Here is a 14,589-nt window from a genome sequence, read left to right as displayed (position 1 = left end):
TCTTTTTGGGCCAGTTTTTGCCAATGGAGTTTCTACCATGTCCTTTGGGAAGTATTTGATCTCCTCACCTCGAGTTTGTTTAAGGAGCCCTGGTGGCACAATGGGTGACACATTCAGCCGCTAATGGCAAGGTCAGTAGTTTGAACCCACCAGCTGCTCAGAGAGAGAAAACGAGGGGAGGGGTAGGGGAAGGGGGGAAAGAGAGGGGTGGGGTGGGGCGGGGAGGCTTTCTGCTCCTGTAAAGACCGATGGAAACCCACACGGGCAGCTCCACTCTGTCATCCAGCAGCTGTTGAGTTGAAACGGACTCCTTGGCAGCGGATGTGAGTTGTTCTTATTTAATGATTTAGCCTAAAACTTGTTTACACGGGTCTGAAACTGACTCTGTTGTGAATCCCCTGCGTGTGTTACCGAATCTAATGACCGATGTGCGTCACATCCTTTTTCTTCCCTGAAAGATCGGTGGCAGATGTTTCTTTGCTCCAAAGACTCGATGACTCTGCTCTTCAAAAGGCTCTCTCTTGTCAGCCTGTGACACACACACACACACACACACACACACACGCCCACAACTCTCACTGTCATGGAGTCAGGTTTCCAGGAAAACATACTGCCCACAGACCCCAGGGGGAAGAAGGCAAGTGGGCTTGGTGGCCAATTTAATCAATACACTATTGACCAGGAAGCAACGATCTAATTGCACAAAGGCATAAGTCACATGGCACATAGAAAGGAAGGCGCAATCAGGAGTGTCATCCAAACACATGAGACGGGGACGCTTTTGAGAGGGGGGTGAAGTCAGTGACCCTCGGGACCATGAGCTTTCCTCAGTAGAAGCCTCAGTGGCGACTCCCTCCTTCCTATGAAGGAGGCTTTGTCTATGTAGAGGGAGTGTGTTCCCGCCCCCCCGCCCGTGGAGCCCAGCCCCTTGCCCCCCTGCAGCTATGAGATGAAAGCTGTGCTGGGGTCGCAATGCAGTGTGGTACTGGGGTCGCGTTCTTCTACTGTGCTTTGACAGAGTTCATCTGAGACGCCTGATGGACACAAAACGCTCGCTTCAGTAAAGGGTGATGCTCGGGTACACATGACCCTCCCCCTGTCATGGTTGGGGACCGTATCAGTTGACCTTTTGGTACATGGGCCACTGTTGAGCAGGAGGCTTGGGAGCTCAAATTTCAGACAGTAAGTGGCAGGGTTACCACATTCACCAGCCTGGCCCACTCCCCGGTGACAGGTACTGGGAATGGGTTTCACAAGGCTTTGGTACAGGCCACATGGACAACGCCCTGCGCCGTCCTGGTGATGGCGGTCAGCAGCATCTTGCAAAACCAGGCTGTTAAAAACACTGCCATGCTGTGCCCATGCCTGCCGGGCCGTGGCTCAGACCCAAGCAGAAGGCCAACCCTGTGGGTCCACACTGGAGACAGGCCTCCCGGAATATCCCCACGATGCAAACCACTCAGCACAATGGCCAGGCGGCCAGACCCCAGGACTCCTCAGTCCAAAGTCCAGGACCCTTCCCCAGGTTCTGGTCCCTCCTTCATCCCCACCCCATTCAAGGAGGAGGTGGCAGTGTGGCGTGTCATTATGCTCCTGGACGTAGAAGAACCAGGCCCTGGCCAGCAACCAGGAAGAAGAGAGGAGGGGTTGACCAGCCTGCCTCCTGCCCCCTCGGGTCCTCTCCCGTCTCGCCCCAGTCCTCAGCGGTGGAGTGGCTGCAAACGGGCGAAAGCCACTCAGCCACATTGGCTGGGCGTCTCCTCCGCTTCCGGAAGACTTGGGAATGGCAGTTCTGCCAAGAGCGGCTCCGTGAGGGATGCTCTGGGTGACAGATTGCAGTTGAAGACGTCCTCTGTTGACCCTGATAACAAAGCAGACGAGGCGGGCGTTATTTCCCATCACAGGCAAACGACACAGCAACAAAGAGGCACTGGTGAGCCCTCCCTCGCTGGGCATGCAATGGAACACATTCACTAGTACGCGGGGCATCGCGCTGCCAGGGGAGACTCCAAAGGCTGGGCAGAAGTGTCACTGCATGCTGACAGGGACGAGTCAAGGAGGTAAGGGGCCAGAGGGTGGCTGCAGGCAGGTCTGTAGGGCACCATATGGACCTCTCACCGCGTGACCAGAGGTCCCCATGTCTGAGGACCCAGACACCCAGGACACACAGACAGGGTGTGGGAAGGAGGGACCGGTCCCTGGAGAAGGGCATCATGCTTGGTAAAACAGAGGAGCAGCGAGAAAGAGGAAGGCGCTGGACCTCTTAGATGGACACAGTGGCTGCCCGGGCGGGGGCAAACATAGCACCATGGTGAGGTGGCGCCCAATCAGGAGGTGGCTCATACTCGGGGGTTGCCATGAGCCGGCACCAACTCGACAGCACCGAAGAACAGCAACACAGACGGTTGCTGCAGCGGTTCTCCCTGGGTGCCCTGGGGTCTGTTCTGATTCGTAGCAGCCCTCAGTCCCACAGAGTGAGCATGCCCCGGTCCCCGTGCCATCCGTTTGCTGTCCTAGAGCCCACGAGAGCAGCCAGGGCGCCAATCCATCTCCGTAAAGGTCTTCCTCTTTTATTGTGACTCCCCAAGCCCTGAGCATGAGACTGATCCCTCCCAGTGACAGGCCCAAGTCTCGCCAGCCTTACTTCTAAGGAGCACTCTGGCCAGACTCCTTCCAAGACAGCTTTGTGCCTTCTCCTGTCCGTCCATAGTGTCCCCCTAAAAACTACAGGTCAGGACACCTTGCAGGCCATTCCCCTCTGCTGCACAGGCTCACGATGAGTCGGAATCAGCTTGCCGGCATGCAAGAATGGCATCTCCCATGACATGGCCTTCCTCTTTGGCTCATTGCCCTTCTCCCACCAGTGCCTGAGGATGCTGAGCCTACCTCTGGAGGTGACGCTGAACTTTCGGTCGGAGAAACTGCTCCTGCGAATTAAAGGTTCACTCATCTTTTCCAGAAATAGCTTAATGGTCTCCTTCTTCTCTGGACTCGTGCTGGACAGATTCAGCACCTTCCCGCTGACCTTGACCGTGGAATTGCTGAGCCCGAACCAGTAGAAGAAATCAAACAGCGCATCGGCTTTGAACTCGTACGCAAAGCTTAGGGCCTCTGGGTTGAGCACTTCATTGCCCGGCGGGAAAAAATTCTTCACTTCTTCCTGAAAATCAAACTGAAAGGGAGAGGGACATGTCACACTCATTTCTCCGCTCTAACAAGGAGCCCTGGGTAGCAGAGGGGACTACGTGTAGGGCCACTCACCATGAGGGCAGCAGTTTGAAACCACCGGCCGCACCTTGGGAGAAAGACGAGGCTGCCTGCTCCTGTAAAAATCCACAGACTCAGCACCCTGAAGGGGCAGTTCTACTCTGTTCTGTGGGGTGGCTTTGGGTCAGAATGGCCCCCGGTGAACCTGGTCCGGTTTGGAACCATGAACAGTAACTGACTGAGTTCACCACGGCTCCCACGTCCAACACGATCACAGCCTTCATTTCTTTCACCCTGGACAGATGGGTTTCCTCACTGTCAGTGTGACACCCCTCCCCCCACACCTGGATCCATTTTTAATTTCTTCTAGTGTTTTCATATTGTCTGCTTCCATTATTGTCTGAGGCTGTTACCTGTTTAACTTTGCTATGGTTCCTCATTTTGTCTGTTTGTTTCTTACGCCTTTTTCCATACATGAAATCTAGGGTGGGTCAATCTATGGAGACAGTAACTGGATTAATGGTTCCTTGAGGGTCTGACAGGGGAGATGGAGGGGGCCATAATTGGAGCTAATAACAATTCAAAAAAGAAAAGGCTCCCAAATGGATGGTGGGGATGATTGTACAACTCTTCTTCGTGTGAATCAATGATTGGGATGGTATGACATGAGAATTACATACCAATAAAAGTGTTCAAAAATAATACAATAAAATGCTGACATCTGAAAAAACAGTGACACCTTTGGGTTCCACCTCATGAGGAACTGTCTGTTCAAAGTTGTGCTTCTTCTTTGCCCATTACTAATCAGTAGGCAGCTTCCGGGAGCTCTGGGGTGTGGGGGATGGAATGAAAGGGAGTCAAAGTCTCTGGCGAGTCCCTCCGACCGTAGTGAAGGGTGTGACTAGCCGTCCTGTCAGACAGGAGCATTGTAGAGTCAACAGCAGCAAGTGTCATTTGGATAAAATGAAATACCTTTTCATTTGATCTCCCTTTAATCCATTTTAAAATTGTTTCCAGTATGCTCACCTTCCCAATAAGATCGCTGAAGACAAATGGGTGCATAAGCAAAAGTGGTGAAGAAAGCTGATGGTGCCCGGCTATCAAAAGATACAGCATCTGGAGTCTTAAAGGCTTGAAGGTAAACAAGCGGCCATCTAGGTTAGAAGCAACAAAACCCACATGGAAGAAGCACACCAGCCTGTGTGATCACAAGGTGTCAAAGGGATCAGGCATCAAAGAACAAAAAATCAAATCATTGTGAATGAGGGGGAGTGCAGATTGGGGACCCAAGACCCATCTGTAGGCAACTGGACATCCCCTTACAGAAGGGTCGAAGGGAGGAGATGAGTCAGGGTGCAGTGCAGCAACAATGACACATACAACTTTCCTCTAGCTCCTAAATGCTTCCTCCCCCCACCCCATCCCCACTATCATGATCCAAATTCTACCTTACAAATCTGGCTGGACCAGAGGAAGTACACTGGTACAGATAAGAGCTGGAAATACAGGGAATCCAAGACAGATGGACCTTTCAGGACCAGCGCTGAGAGTGGCAATACTGGGAGGGTAGAGGGAGAGTGGGGTAGAAGAGAACCTACATATAACCTCCTACCTGGGGGATGGACAACAGAAAAGTGGGTGAAGGGAGATGTCAGACAGTGTAAAATGTGACAAAGTAATAATAATTTATAAATTATCAAGGGTTCATAAGGGAGTGGAGAGTGGGAAGGAAGAGGGAAAAATGAGGAGCTGATACCAAGGGCTCAAGCAGAAAGCAAATGTTTTGAGAATGACGATGGCGACAAATCTACAAATGTGCTTGACACGATGGATGGATGTCTGGATGTGATAAGAGTTTTATGAGCCACCAGTAAAATGATGAAATAAATAAATATTAAAATATGAATAAATAGAATTGTTTCCATGTTTCATATTTTCTGCTTTCTTTCCTATGGAGACTTTTCTATGTGTCATGCGGGCGTGGTTGTCATGTGAGTTTGGTGGGTTCTTGTCTGTGTGCTGCGTGGTCTTCTGGCAAAGAGATCCAGTACAAGGAGATCTAGGGAGCCAGTGACTGGGCTGGTCAGAGCCGAGGGGACCCGCGGGGGAGTGGATAGCTAGCAACCATGAGGGCAAGAAGAAAATGTTCTGAAATAGATTGTGGTGATGACGGCACAGAGCTTCCTGCTACAACAGAATGGTTCAATGGTGGATAGGTGAAGGATATGCCCCCCAAAAGGAAAGGTCATGACAATTTCCCCCCAGCAACTTTGGGAAGCCCCTTTTGAGCTGCAGGGGAAACCAGCCCACTGACGGGTAGGAAGAGAAAAGCCATGGAGCTTCTGAGGGTCTGGCGGCTGCTGGGTGGCCCTCTCAGGCCCTGCGTTCTGTGGGGTAAAGCCCAGGCCGTGGAGCCAACTGGTGGGGTAGTGGTGACACATTGGTCTGCTAACCACAGGTCAGCAGTTCAAAACCACCAGCAGCTCCTTGGGAGACAGATGTGACGTTCTCCTCTCGTCAGGTGTTACAGACTTGGGAAAGCCTGTTTGTGCGTCTCTGTGTATGTGTGTGTGTGTGTCGGCACACATGTGCCTGTGCGCACATGTGTGTGCACATACATGTGTACATGGGTGCGTGTGTATGCATGAATGTGTGTGTGCACACACGTGTGTCTCCACTGACCCACAGCACCCCCGTGTGTGTCAGAAGAGAACTGCACTCTGGGGGGCTGTCAGAAATAGCAGCAGTTTCTCTGGAGTCGTTCAGGAATGGGTTCTTCGAAGATGGCTCTGGGTGGGTCAGCAACTCAGCACCTTAGGGTTCATGGCCAAGGCCGCCTCTGAGTGGCCAGCCATCTGGCTCCAGAAGGCAGTGGCTCACCTGCAGTCGGTAGCTCTCCCCAATCACAGAAGAAATGACCAAATCCATCCCTTGCTCGATCTGCCGCCTGATCTTTGGGTGCCTGGTGTTCACCAGAAACGCGTACGTCTTTTCTAGAGGGGAGGAAGGAGAGCCTGTCAGCAGGTGCGTGTGTGTCGCACAGACTTCCCTCGCGGGAAGCCCACCAGGCAGTGATGCCCCTGGGAAGACAGGTTTCATTCCCGGTTGGCCTCCCTCACCCCTTCTTCTGACCCAGGCTGCAAAGCCTCACCCCAATTCTGGAAAGATACTGCCTGGAAATGGTGCTGGCATGAGGGGACTTCCGGGAGACAAATGGGGCAAACCGCTTAGAAAGTGGCCTCTCCTAGGGCTGCTGTTTATCACACACACCTCAAAATGCAACATCTCCCCCAGAACACCTTCCTCGTGAGGGGCGAACCTGAAGAATGTCCATGGTCGGTTTGCATGTGACCCCCTGGCTGCCATGGCTGGGTATTTAAACAGGACTGCACTGCGTCTCGCTGGGGAACCTCTTTGCCTAGCTCTATGCCATCTAAGCAGAAGGAAAGCTGTTTACTTGTTCCCAGTTCACCGCCATCAAGTCCATGCCAGCACACAGCAACCCTGTAGACAGAGTAGAACTGCCGCTGCGGGCTTCTGAGACGTACTCTTTATGGGAATAGAAAGTCTTACCTTTCTCCTGGGAAGCAGCGGGTGATTTCCTTTAGAATTGCAGCCCCACCCAACGCATCACCACAGTGCCACCAGAGAGCCCTGTTTACTTACGAGGACATGTGATTTGTGAGTAACTCGCTGCTTTGGAACATTTCCTGCCCCAGACCAAGCTCCATTTCCTTAATGATTCAAGCACTTTGTCTAGAGCAGCGGTTCTCAACCTGTGGGTCGCGACCCCTTTGGGGGTTGAACGACCCTTTCACAGGGTCCGCTCAATTCATAGCAGTAGCAAAATGACAGTGATGAGGTAGCAACAAAAATAATTTTATGGTTGGGGGGTCACCACCACATGAGGAACTGATGAAAGGGTCGTGGCCTGAGGAAGGTTGAGAACCACTGGTCTAGCGAGACAGAGTTCTAAGTTACCCTCACTCTAAAGGCTGTGCACCAGGCGTTAAGGGATGTTGAGACAGGTGCAGGCTGCTTGCACTGGATCGGAAGAATTGGAGAACTAGACTGTGGGCCACCAATAAGTCTGGTGTCCTCTGGAAATGCATCTCCAACTACCCTCGTGAATGACTTAATATGGCCCTTCTGGCTGTGTTCCATCATTTTGTGATGTATTGTAAATCTTAGCCCTTTTCCCACAGAAAGTGGTGTTTGATTCATGGTGGTGGCCGTCAAGTGTTGTCAAGTCAATCCTGACTCCTAGCATTCCTACCCGGCAGAGAGGAACAGCCCATAGGGCTTTCTGTGCTATCGTCTTTAAGGGAGCTAGCTCCCACGTCGTTCTCTGATGGATTCGAACCAGCGACCTTTTTGTCAGCAACCAAGTGCATACCCATTGTGCTGCCTGGTCTAATAAGATCAAAAGGACGCCAAGCAAACTTACTGCCATCTAGTCCATTCCAACTCACAGTTACCCTCCAGGACAAGGTAGAACTTGTCTTTCTTCCACGATCCATGACTCAAGACAAAAGCACCTCTCTGCCATTGAGTCCTTGCCAATTCATAGCAACCCTGTAGGACAGCATAAAACGCCTATGTGGGTTGCCAAGAGTAATTCTTCATGGGAGTAGAAAGCCTTGTCTCTCTCTCAGGGAGCAGATAGTGGTTTCAAACTGCTGAGCTTGCAGTTAGCAGCCCAACATTTACCCATACACTACCAGGGTTCCGTTGGTATTATATATCATCATCATCGTCGTCACTCCAATCACTTGTACAATCCATGCAGGCTCAAAATATTAACTCGCTTCCTTAGGCAAGAAGGATGGGGGGAGGGGAGACCAAACGTGGTTTATATATCAAAAGAAGGACTTCAGTGAGTACAGGAGGCCAGAAGAAAGAACAGGAAGGAGGGGGATAGGATATTGGGGGAGGCTGAGGGGAGGAAAGAGAACGACATACTGTATATACTCGAGTATAAGCCGACCCGAATATCAGCCGAGACCCATTAAAAACGTGCTGACAAACTCGACTTCTACACAAGTATAGATGGTATATGGAAGGTCTGACAGGATATTGTTAATTTCCTTTCTTGTGTAAATATATACAGTCCACTTCTTTAAAAAACAAAACAAAAATCCCTCCAGATGCCCTATCCCTCAAACCTAAATATTGGACTGAGAGGCTAACGAAACAGGAAAAGGAAAGCCGAAATGGACGTGGAGTCTTTAGGGAACAGCAAGTTCGTTTCAAACAAATAGACAGCTCACTTCCTGCCTAGACAGGAAGTACCAAAGGTCAGCTCACTTCCTGCCTAGACAGGAAGTGCAAGAGAAAACTGGAATGCTTCTTCCATAGACTCCTGGAGAGGTTGGTGCTGCTTGCTGGTGCCGTGCTTGGGATGCTCCTGGCCTTGCCACAAGTTGATTCCTACAACGCCTTCGCCATTCAACATTTCATCCTCACCGGGATGCTGCTGTCCGCCACCCAGCAAAGCAGAGCCACACCCAAAAAACCTTGTCACCTACCTCTCCAGGTGTCTTTTTTGCTGCGCACATTAACGAAGAACAGCATTGGTTTGCTTAGAATGGTTTCCCTGTAGTTTTTATAATCGCAGTAGTTGGTCAGTTCGACATACCTACAGAAAAGCAGAGGTCATTGTAAAGGTAATGTCCCTGCCCATGGAAATCAGTGCCTGCCACATCCAAAGACCCTTGAGGAAAGCCACCTTACCCAGACACGGCCATATTGTATGCTGAATATGATCTTGCCTGGCCCCACCCTGAAGTGGCCATGGTCTTCAGAATGGCTTGGCAACAATGTGGACTGTCAGAGTTGGCCTTGATCTTGTTCACTACCATTATCTTTTGAGGCTACAAGTGTTAGATTTGAAGTAAGAGCTGTACATCTGCTGTACACGGCAGCATGAATGAACCTTAAGAACTGAGCAAATTAAATGAGTCACCAAAGGACAGATACTATGTGATCTCATTTATAGGAGACGGACAGAGAGACCAAAGATTAACAGTGGTTACCAGGGGTGGATGGGAGGTGAAGGGGTGGAGGTTTTGCTCAGGGGGAAATGAGTTGATGTTAATGAGGGAGAAACCATTCAGACCCAGGAAGTGGGAATGGTGGTGCCCATGAAGACTGCCGTCCATGTGTCTGAATTACTGAGCTGCTAACCCCAAGGTTGCTTGTCCGAAGCCCCTAACCCTTCTGCAGAAGGAGGGGTTACTCCTCCAGTGAAGACTTACAGTTCAGAAACCCCAGGGAGCAGTTCTACTCTGTCCTGTAGGGACTCAAGAGTGAGAATTGGCTTTATGGCAGTGAGTTGATTTTATTGTGTGTGTGGGAGGGGGGGAGGGGTGTAGATTCTTGTCACAGCTTCAAATCATGGTGTCAAATGAAGGTGAGATCTGCCTATTTATTTCTTTATTTTCTCCAGAGATCTCATGACATGTTATTAGGAGTTCTTACAGACAGCATTACCATGCATAGCTCCATTAGATCAAGCCCAGCTGTACAAATTCTGCCATCATCATTTTCAATGCATTTTCTTTTCTCCTTGAACTCCTTCATATCAGCTCCCCTTTATCCCCTCCCTCCCCACCCTACCACTCCCCTGAACCCTGAGTATATCTACAACCTAAGCTGACTCCATTCCATGTGTTCCTTCTCCTTAAATGCGAATGTGTGTTCCCTTCAAGTGGGGTTGTACAGTCACCTAGCTATCTGTCCCCCTTCCCGTATCCTCGGGAATTCCATGCATTGAAAGATCTTGGTTGTACCCATGTACAAACGCAAGATCTGCCTATTTTAATCCATAATGTAGTTGGTTAAATGTTGAGCTGCTAACCACAAGCTCAGCTTTTAAACCCACCAGGTGCCCCAAGGGAGAAAGATGAGGCTGTCTGTTCTCAGAAAGACTGACAGCTGCAGAAACCCACGGGGGGGGGGGGGGGTGGTGCAGTTCTGTTTGGTCCTGTGGGGTCACTGTGAGTCAGAATCAACCTGATGCCAGTGAGAATGTGCATTTCCGGCGGAGGAGTCCCCGGGTGGTACAAACAATGAACACACTCCACTCAGCGGTAACCCCAAATGTGTGTGGGTCGAGGTCGCTTCCGGGGGACGCAGAAAGAAGAGCCTGGAACTGTGCTTCTGAAACCCCACGTGTGGAGCTGCCACGTGTCAGTCGACCCAATGGCACCTGGTGTGGGGATTTCTTGGGTAGAGGTGTCCTGTGAGGAGGGCTTCGGAGAGTGTGGGGCGGGGTGGGGCGGGGCGGGGCGGGGCTGGGCAGGAAATGCCATTGATCTTTTCAATCTCTTTTTCCACAGACATTTTGAAGACCCCCTTCCCTATATGTAACTGATGGATCTGAGACTTCCTCTTCCTTCTCTCGCCACTTCCACTCTCCAGTCCCTCCACAGACTATTCACTCAACCTGTATAATACCAACTGTCTATCCTGACCCCAAACCGCTCGGTCAATATAAATAATTTTTTTTAATCAATGTTGCACATTTGCCCACGGACCAAATGCCATGAAGTCAAACTCCGACTGCTCGGGACCCTATGGGACAGCGTGGAACTGCTCCCGAGCCTTCCCACGACGGTTAAGTCTTCAAGGGAGTAGGAAGGCCCACCTTCCTCCTTCGGAGCTGGTGGGGAGGTCCTGAAACTGCTGGCCCTGGGTCAGTAGCAGAGCCCTCCCCCATGGGGCCACCAGGGCTCCTCTGAGGGGAAGACTCCTTAAACCTTGAACTCATTCACAGGCAGGGGCATCTGCACAGAAAAGTGGGCTGGCAAACCCCACTGGGGCTGCTCTAGACTAACTGGTGTGCTTGTTTCTCCCACCGAGGAGAGCAAGAGAGAGGGCTCCATGTGCCTCTTCCCATCTGACTTGTCCTTAAGAGCTGAGAGCAAGGCCCTCAAGGCCCTTTCGTGGCCACACTGCCCCCTCAGGACCCACGTGCACTATGCCTGCACCATCTTCTCCCTAAGAACCCAGGGCTCGCTACTCCGGCCCCTTCCTTCCTGTCTAGCAGGTTCTCTCCGTTCAGCCCAGGAGAAGGTCAGCCCATGATACACCCACATCCCAGCCAGTCCATCCCCCAGGAAAGAGAATGGCAGATTGCCCCTTCCTTCACTCAATGATGCCCCACTGCCCCTTGCTCCTCCCCAGACCACAAACACTCTCACTCAATAGCTGATACCATTCCAACGTTCTCTTTGTTGACTGTGTTTGCACCCAGGTCATGCATGTGTTCCCTTTGTTATTCCTGATGCTCAGCTGCCAGGCCGCCACTGCTGTGTGATTTTCCCCCTGCCAGGAGCTGTTCAAAGCAAGAGTTCCTGGACCACACTTTCCAGATTATTTTAAATGTGGCGGCAGGACCTTCGGCCAAGACTGAGAGGAGCTTGTCTCATCCAACACCTAACCTATGGCTGCATCACTCTTGGTCTTTTTCTTTCTTTTTCATGCTCTGCTCTCAATTCCAGTGTGTCTCTCTCTCTCTCTCTCTCTCTCTCTCTCTCTCTCTCTCTCTCTCTCTCTCTCTCTCTCTCTCTCTCTCTCTCTCCTCTTTACAACCTTGATTTCCCAACTCAGTTCCTCCCTCAGCCCCCTGCCACTGAGATGCAATTCTGATTTCAATTGGGGAAGCCTTCGCTGCTGGCACACAAAGCCCTCCCTTCCAGTTGCTTTCTGTTTGTATCTTCCCTTTGTTTCCAGGCTCCTTGAAGAAGCCCAGGGCCACAGAGTGGATTCTGACTCGTAGTGACAGGATCTCTAGAGCAGAGTGGAACCGCTCCCTGGGGTTTCTGAGACTGTAACTCTTTGGGGGCGCAGACAGCCTTGGCTTCCTCCAGGGGAGGGGTGCGTGGGTCTGAACTACCCACTGGCCTGGTGGTTAGCAGCCCAATGCTTGACCAAGGTACCACTATGAAAGATAGCATTGAAAGATGGCATTTATTTGCTGGTGCCTGCTGGGGCTCCCTCCCTCCCTCCCACGGTAGAGGGGAGGGGTGGCACAGCGCTGTCTCTCTCCTGAAGCAAAGGCCTTTGGTCCTAATAGCTGCTGCTTACTCATCTCTGACTCACCCCTTAGACTGGACTTGCCATATTTCGGTCACTCCGTCTGGAAGCACAAATAGAAGGGGGCTGAGGCCCCTCAGGGTGGCCTCTGGAGGCAGGGGGGCAGAACTGGATGAAGCCCCTTCCCAAGCAACATCCAGACCAAAGCCTGCTCTGCTGAATGGCATTCCTGAGGGGCCATCTTTGCTGAGAAGGTTCCCAGAGGGCCCCAAAGTTCTATGGCAACTTCATTTAAATATTCCAGAATCCACCCTCAAATCCAAGGGACTCTGCTGCTGTTCCGGAAACTGAGTAGCCACACACCAGAACTTAGCTGCCCACGCCTCCCTGCCCAGCTGCATTCCCCCCTCCCTCGGGTTGGCTGTCTTTACAAGCCCTTGGGGCAGAGTGGTTCGGTGTTGGGCTGCTCACTGAAAGGTCAGCAGTTCGAAACCACCAGCCAGGAGAAAGAAAGGGTTGTCTCCTCCTATAAAGAGGTACAGTCTTGGAAACCTGCAGCGGCAGTTCTTCTGATGGCAGTGAATTTGGTTTGGGGTTTACAAACTCAGCTAGGGACAGGTTATGGGAAACTTTGAACTTCCAGCCCGCTCCCCCTGTGCCCCGCCCCCATCTGCAGAGGGCCGGGTCTTCTCAGGACAAAGCAAGAGGTGATGCGGGGATTGCTGTCTTCCTCTCCCCCCCAAACCGGCACACCCCAAATCTAACAGCAGTGGGACCTAGGCTTGACTAAAAACATCCCCTGCTGGGCGGGGCCTCCTTTGAGTTCATGCAACCCAGTTAAGGCGCCAGAATAAGATCACCCAGGATCCACCCATGACCCGCGCTCCCACGCTGAGTGCCCCCTCCCCCTGCGCCCAGCCAGGATACATAGCCTCACCCCATGGCTTCAACTGCAGCCATGCAAAGTGATTGATCAGGCCTGCGGACATTAAAAAGGAGGCGCTCAGAGGGTTTCCAGCAGGGTGGTGGGGAAAGAGGCCAGTGGTGTGGGGGGAGGACTGGGCTCTAGAGATGGCGGCAGCGGGGCGTCCGGGGCGGGGACCACCCACCTCTTGATGTAGCTGCTGAGGCCGTAAAGGTGCCCGTCCAGGCGCACCTGGCCATCACAGAAGACATTGAAGCCCCCGCGCGCAGCCGCCGGCTCCCCGGGGCCCAGCACTGCCAGCTGGTCCCCGCGCATCTGGAAGGCGCCCGGCTGCAGGCGCAGCAACTGGCTGAGCGGCAGCAAGGCCAGCTCGCAGTCACACGTCCACAGGCTGCGCAGCTCTCCCGACGAGATGGAGGTCAGGCTGGGCCGGGCCGCCGCTGCCATGCCCGAGGTCTCCACGGTCCCCTGGTCCAGTGAGTTGAGTGGCCTGTACGTCGTTGTTGGTCTGCTGGACGCGCCGGGAGCCTGCTGAGCCGGGAGCGCCCCCTTTATCCCCTCTGCTCACCAAAGACGCCCCGGGGCGGAGCGGGGGATGTGAACCTTGGAAGGAACTGGCAGCTCCAACCAAGCCTGAGTCACCCCTGGGGCGCCGGCTGGCTCGCGCCCTGCCGGCCTGCAAACACCACCACCAAGACGCCCGCCCCTGCGGGCCAGGCTCCGGCCAGCACCACCCACGCCCAAGACCCCACCTTGCACCAAGCTGACGGCAGGGAGGCACTCAACCAGGAACCATCAAGGACCCTTGGAGGAAACTGGGGGTCCCCAACTCCATGCTCCAATCCAAGAAGGAGACGTTTGCCAAGCCATGGTCTCCCGGGTTCGTTTTTTGGCTCCTCTAGATCCAGAGCTGACCCAGCATTTTCCATCCCCTCAGCGTTTCCTGGGACTGGCCCTTCCGCTGCTGTTCCTTGTGCCCTCAAATGTCTGCTCCTCACTGTGCCCCTGTGGATTCCATCTGCCCAGGTGCCCGTGGGCCCAGCATTCCATCAAGTCCTTGCTGCTGCTGCACCCTGGACCCCAGGCAATGATACGTTTAGGGTAGGCATTGTGGCCCAAAGGGACCCACGATCCTCACACTTCTCCCCTGTTTCATTTGTGGGAGCCCCCTAAGCCCCCCCCCCCAACATGTCAATCTATCAGTCTGAGCACAGCAGACTGGAAACTAGTTGCCTTTTGTGGGGTACATGGGGGGATGTATTTGGTCACCAGGGATTGGTCACATGTCAATTGGAGTCATACACCATGGAGTCCAATTCCAATCGAAGAGAGTCCACAGGACAAAGAAACACTGCCACGTGGAGTTTCCTAGGCTGCCATCTTGGTGCTGTGGGTTAATCGCTGGCTGCAAAGTCAGT

At 52.7% G+C, this 14,589-nt stretch overlaps 1 protein-coding gene across 1 annotated transcript; it reads right to left on the bottom strand.

The window, feature by feature from the left end:
• Positions 1-630: 630 nt before the first annotated feature.
• Positions 631-13,717, bottom strand: MEDAG (mesenteric estrogen dependent adipogenesis). Its single transcript, XM_075562815.1, has 5 exons — positions 13,356-13,717; positions 8,736-8,845; positions 6,088-6,200; positions 2,887-3,172; positions 631-1,861 (listed from the first exon to the last, which is right to left on the bottom strand). Exons 1-5 carry the CDS (start codon positions 13,616-13,618, stop codon positions 1,737-1,739), a joined length of 897 nt encoding a protein of 298 aa, XP_075418930.1. The 5' UTR covers positions 13,619-13,717; the 3' UTR covers positions 631-1,736.
• Positions 13,718-14,589: the final 872 nt, after the last annotated feature.

The sequence above is a fragment of the Tenrec ecaudatus genome, chromosome 11, assembly GCF_050624435.1.
Source record: "Tenrec ecaudatus isolate mTenEca1 chromosome 11, mTenEca1.hap1, whole genome shotgun sequence".
In the NCBI taxonomy this organism is placed as follows: domain Eukaryota; kingdom Metazoa; phylum Chordata; class Mammalia; order Afrosoricida; family Tenrecidae; genus Tenrec; species Tenrec ecaudatus.
Note: the sequence above shows the minus strand (reverse complement) of the source record. Positions and strands in the feature narration are given on the sequence as shown.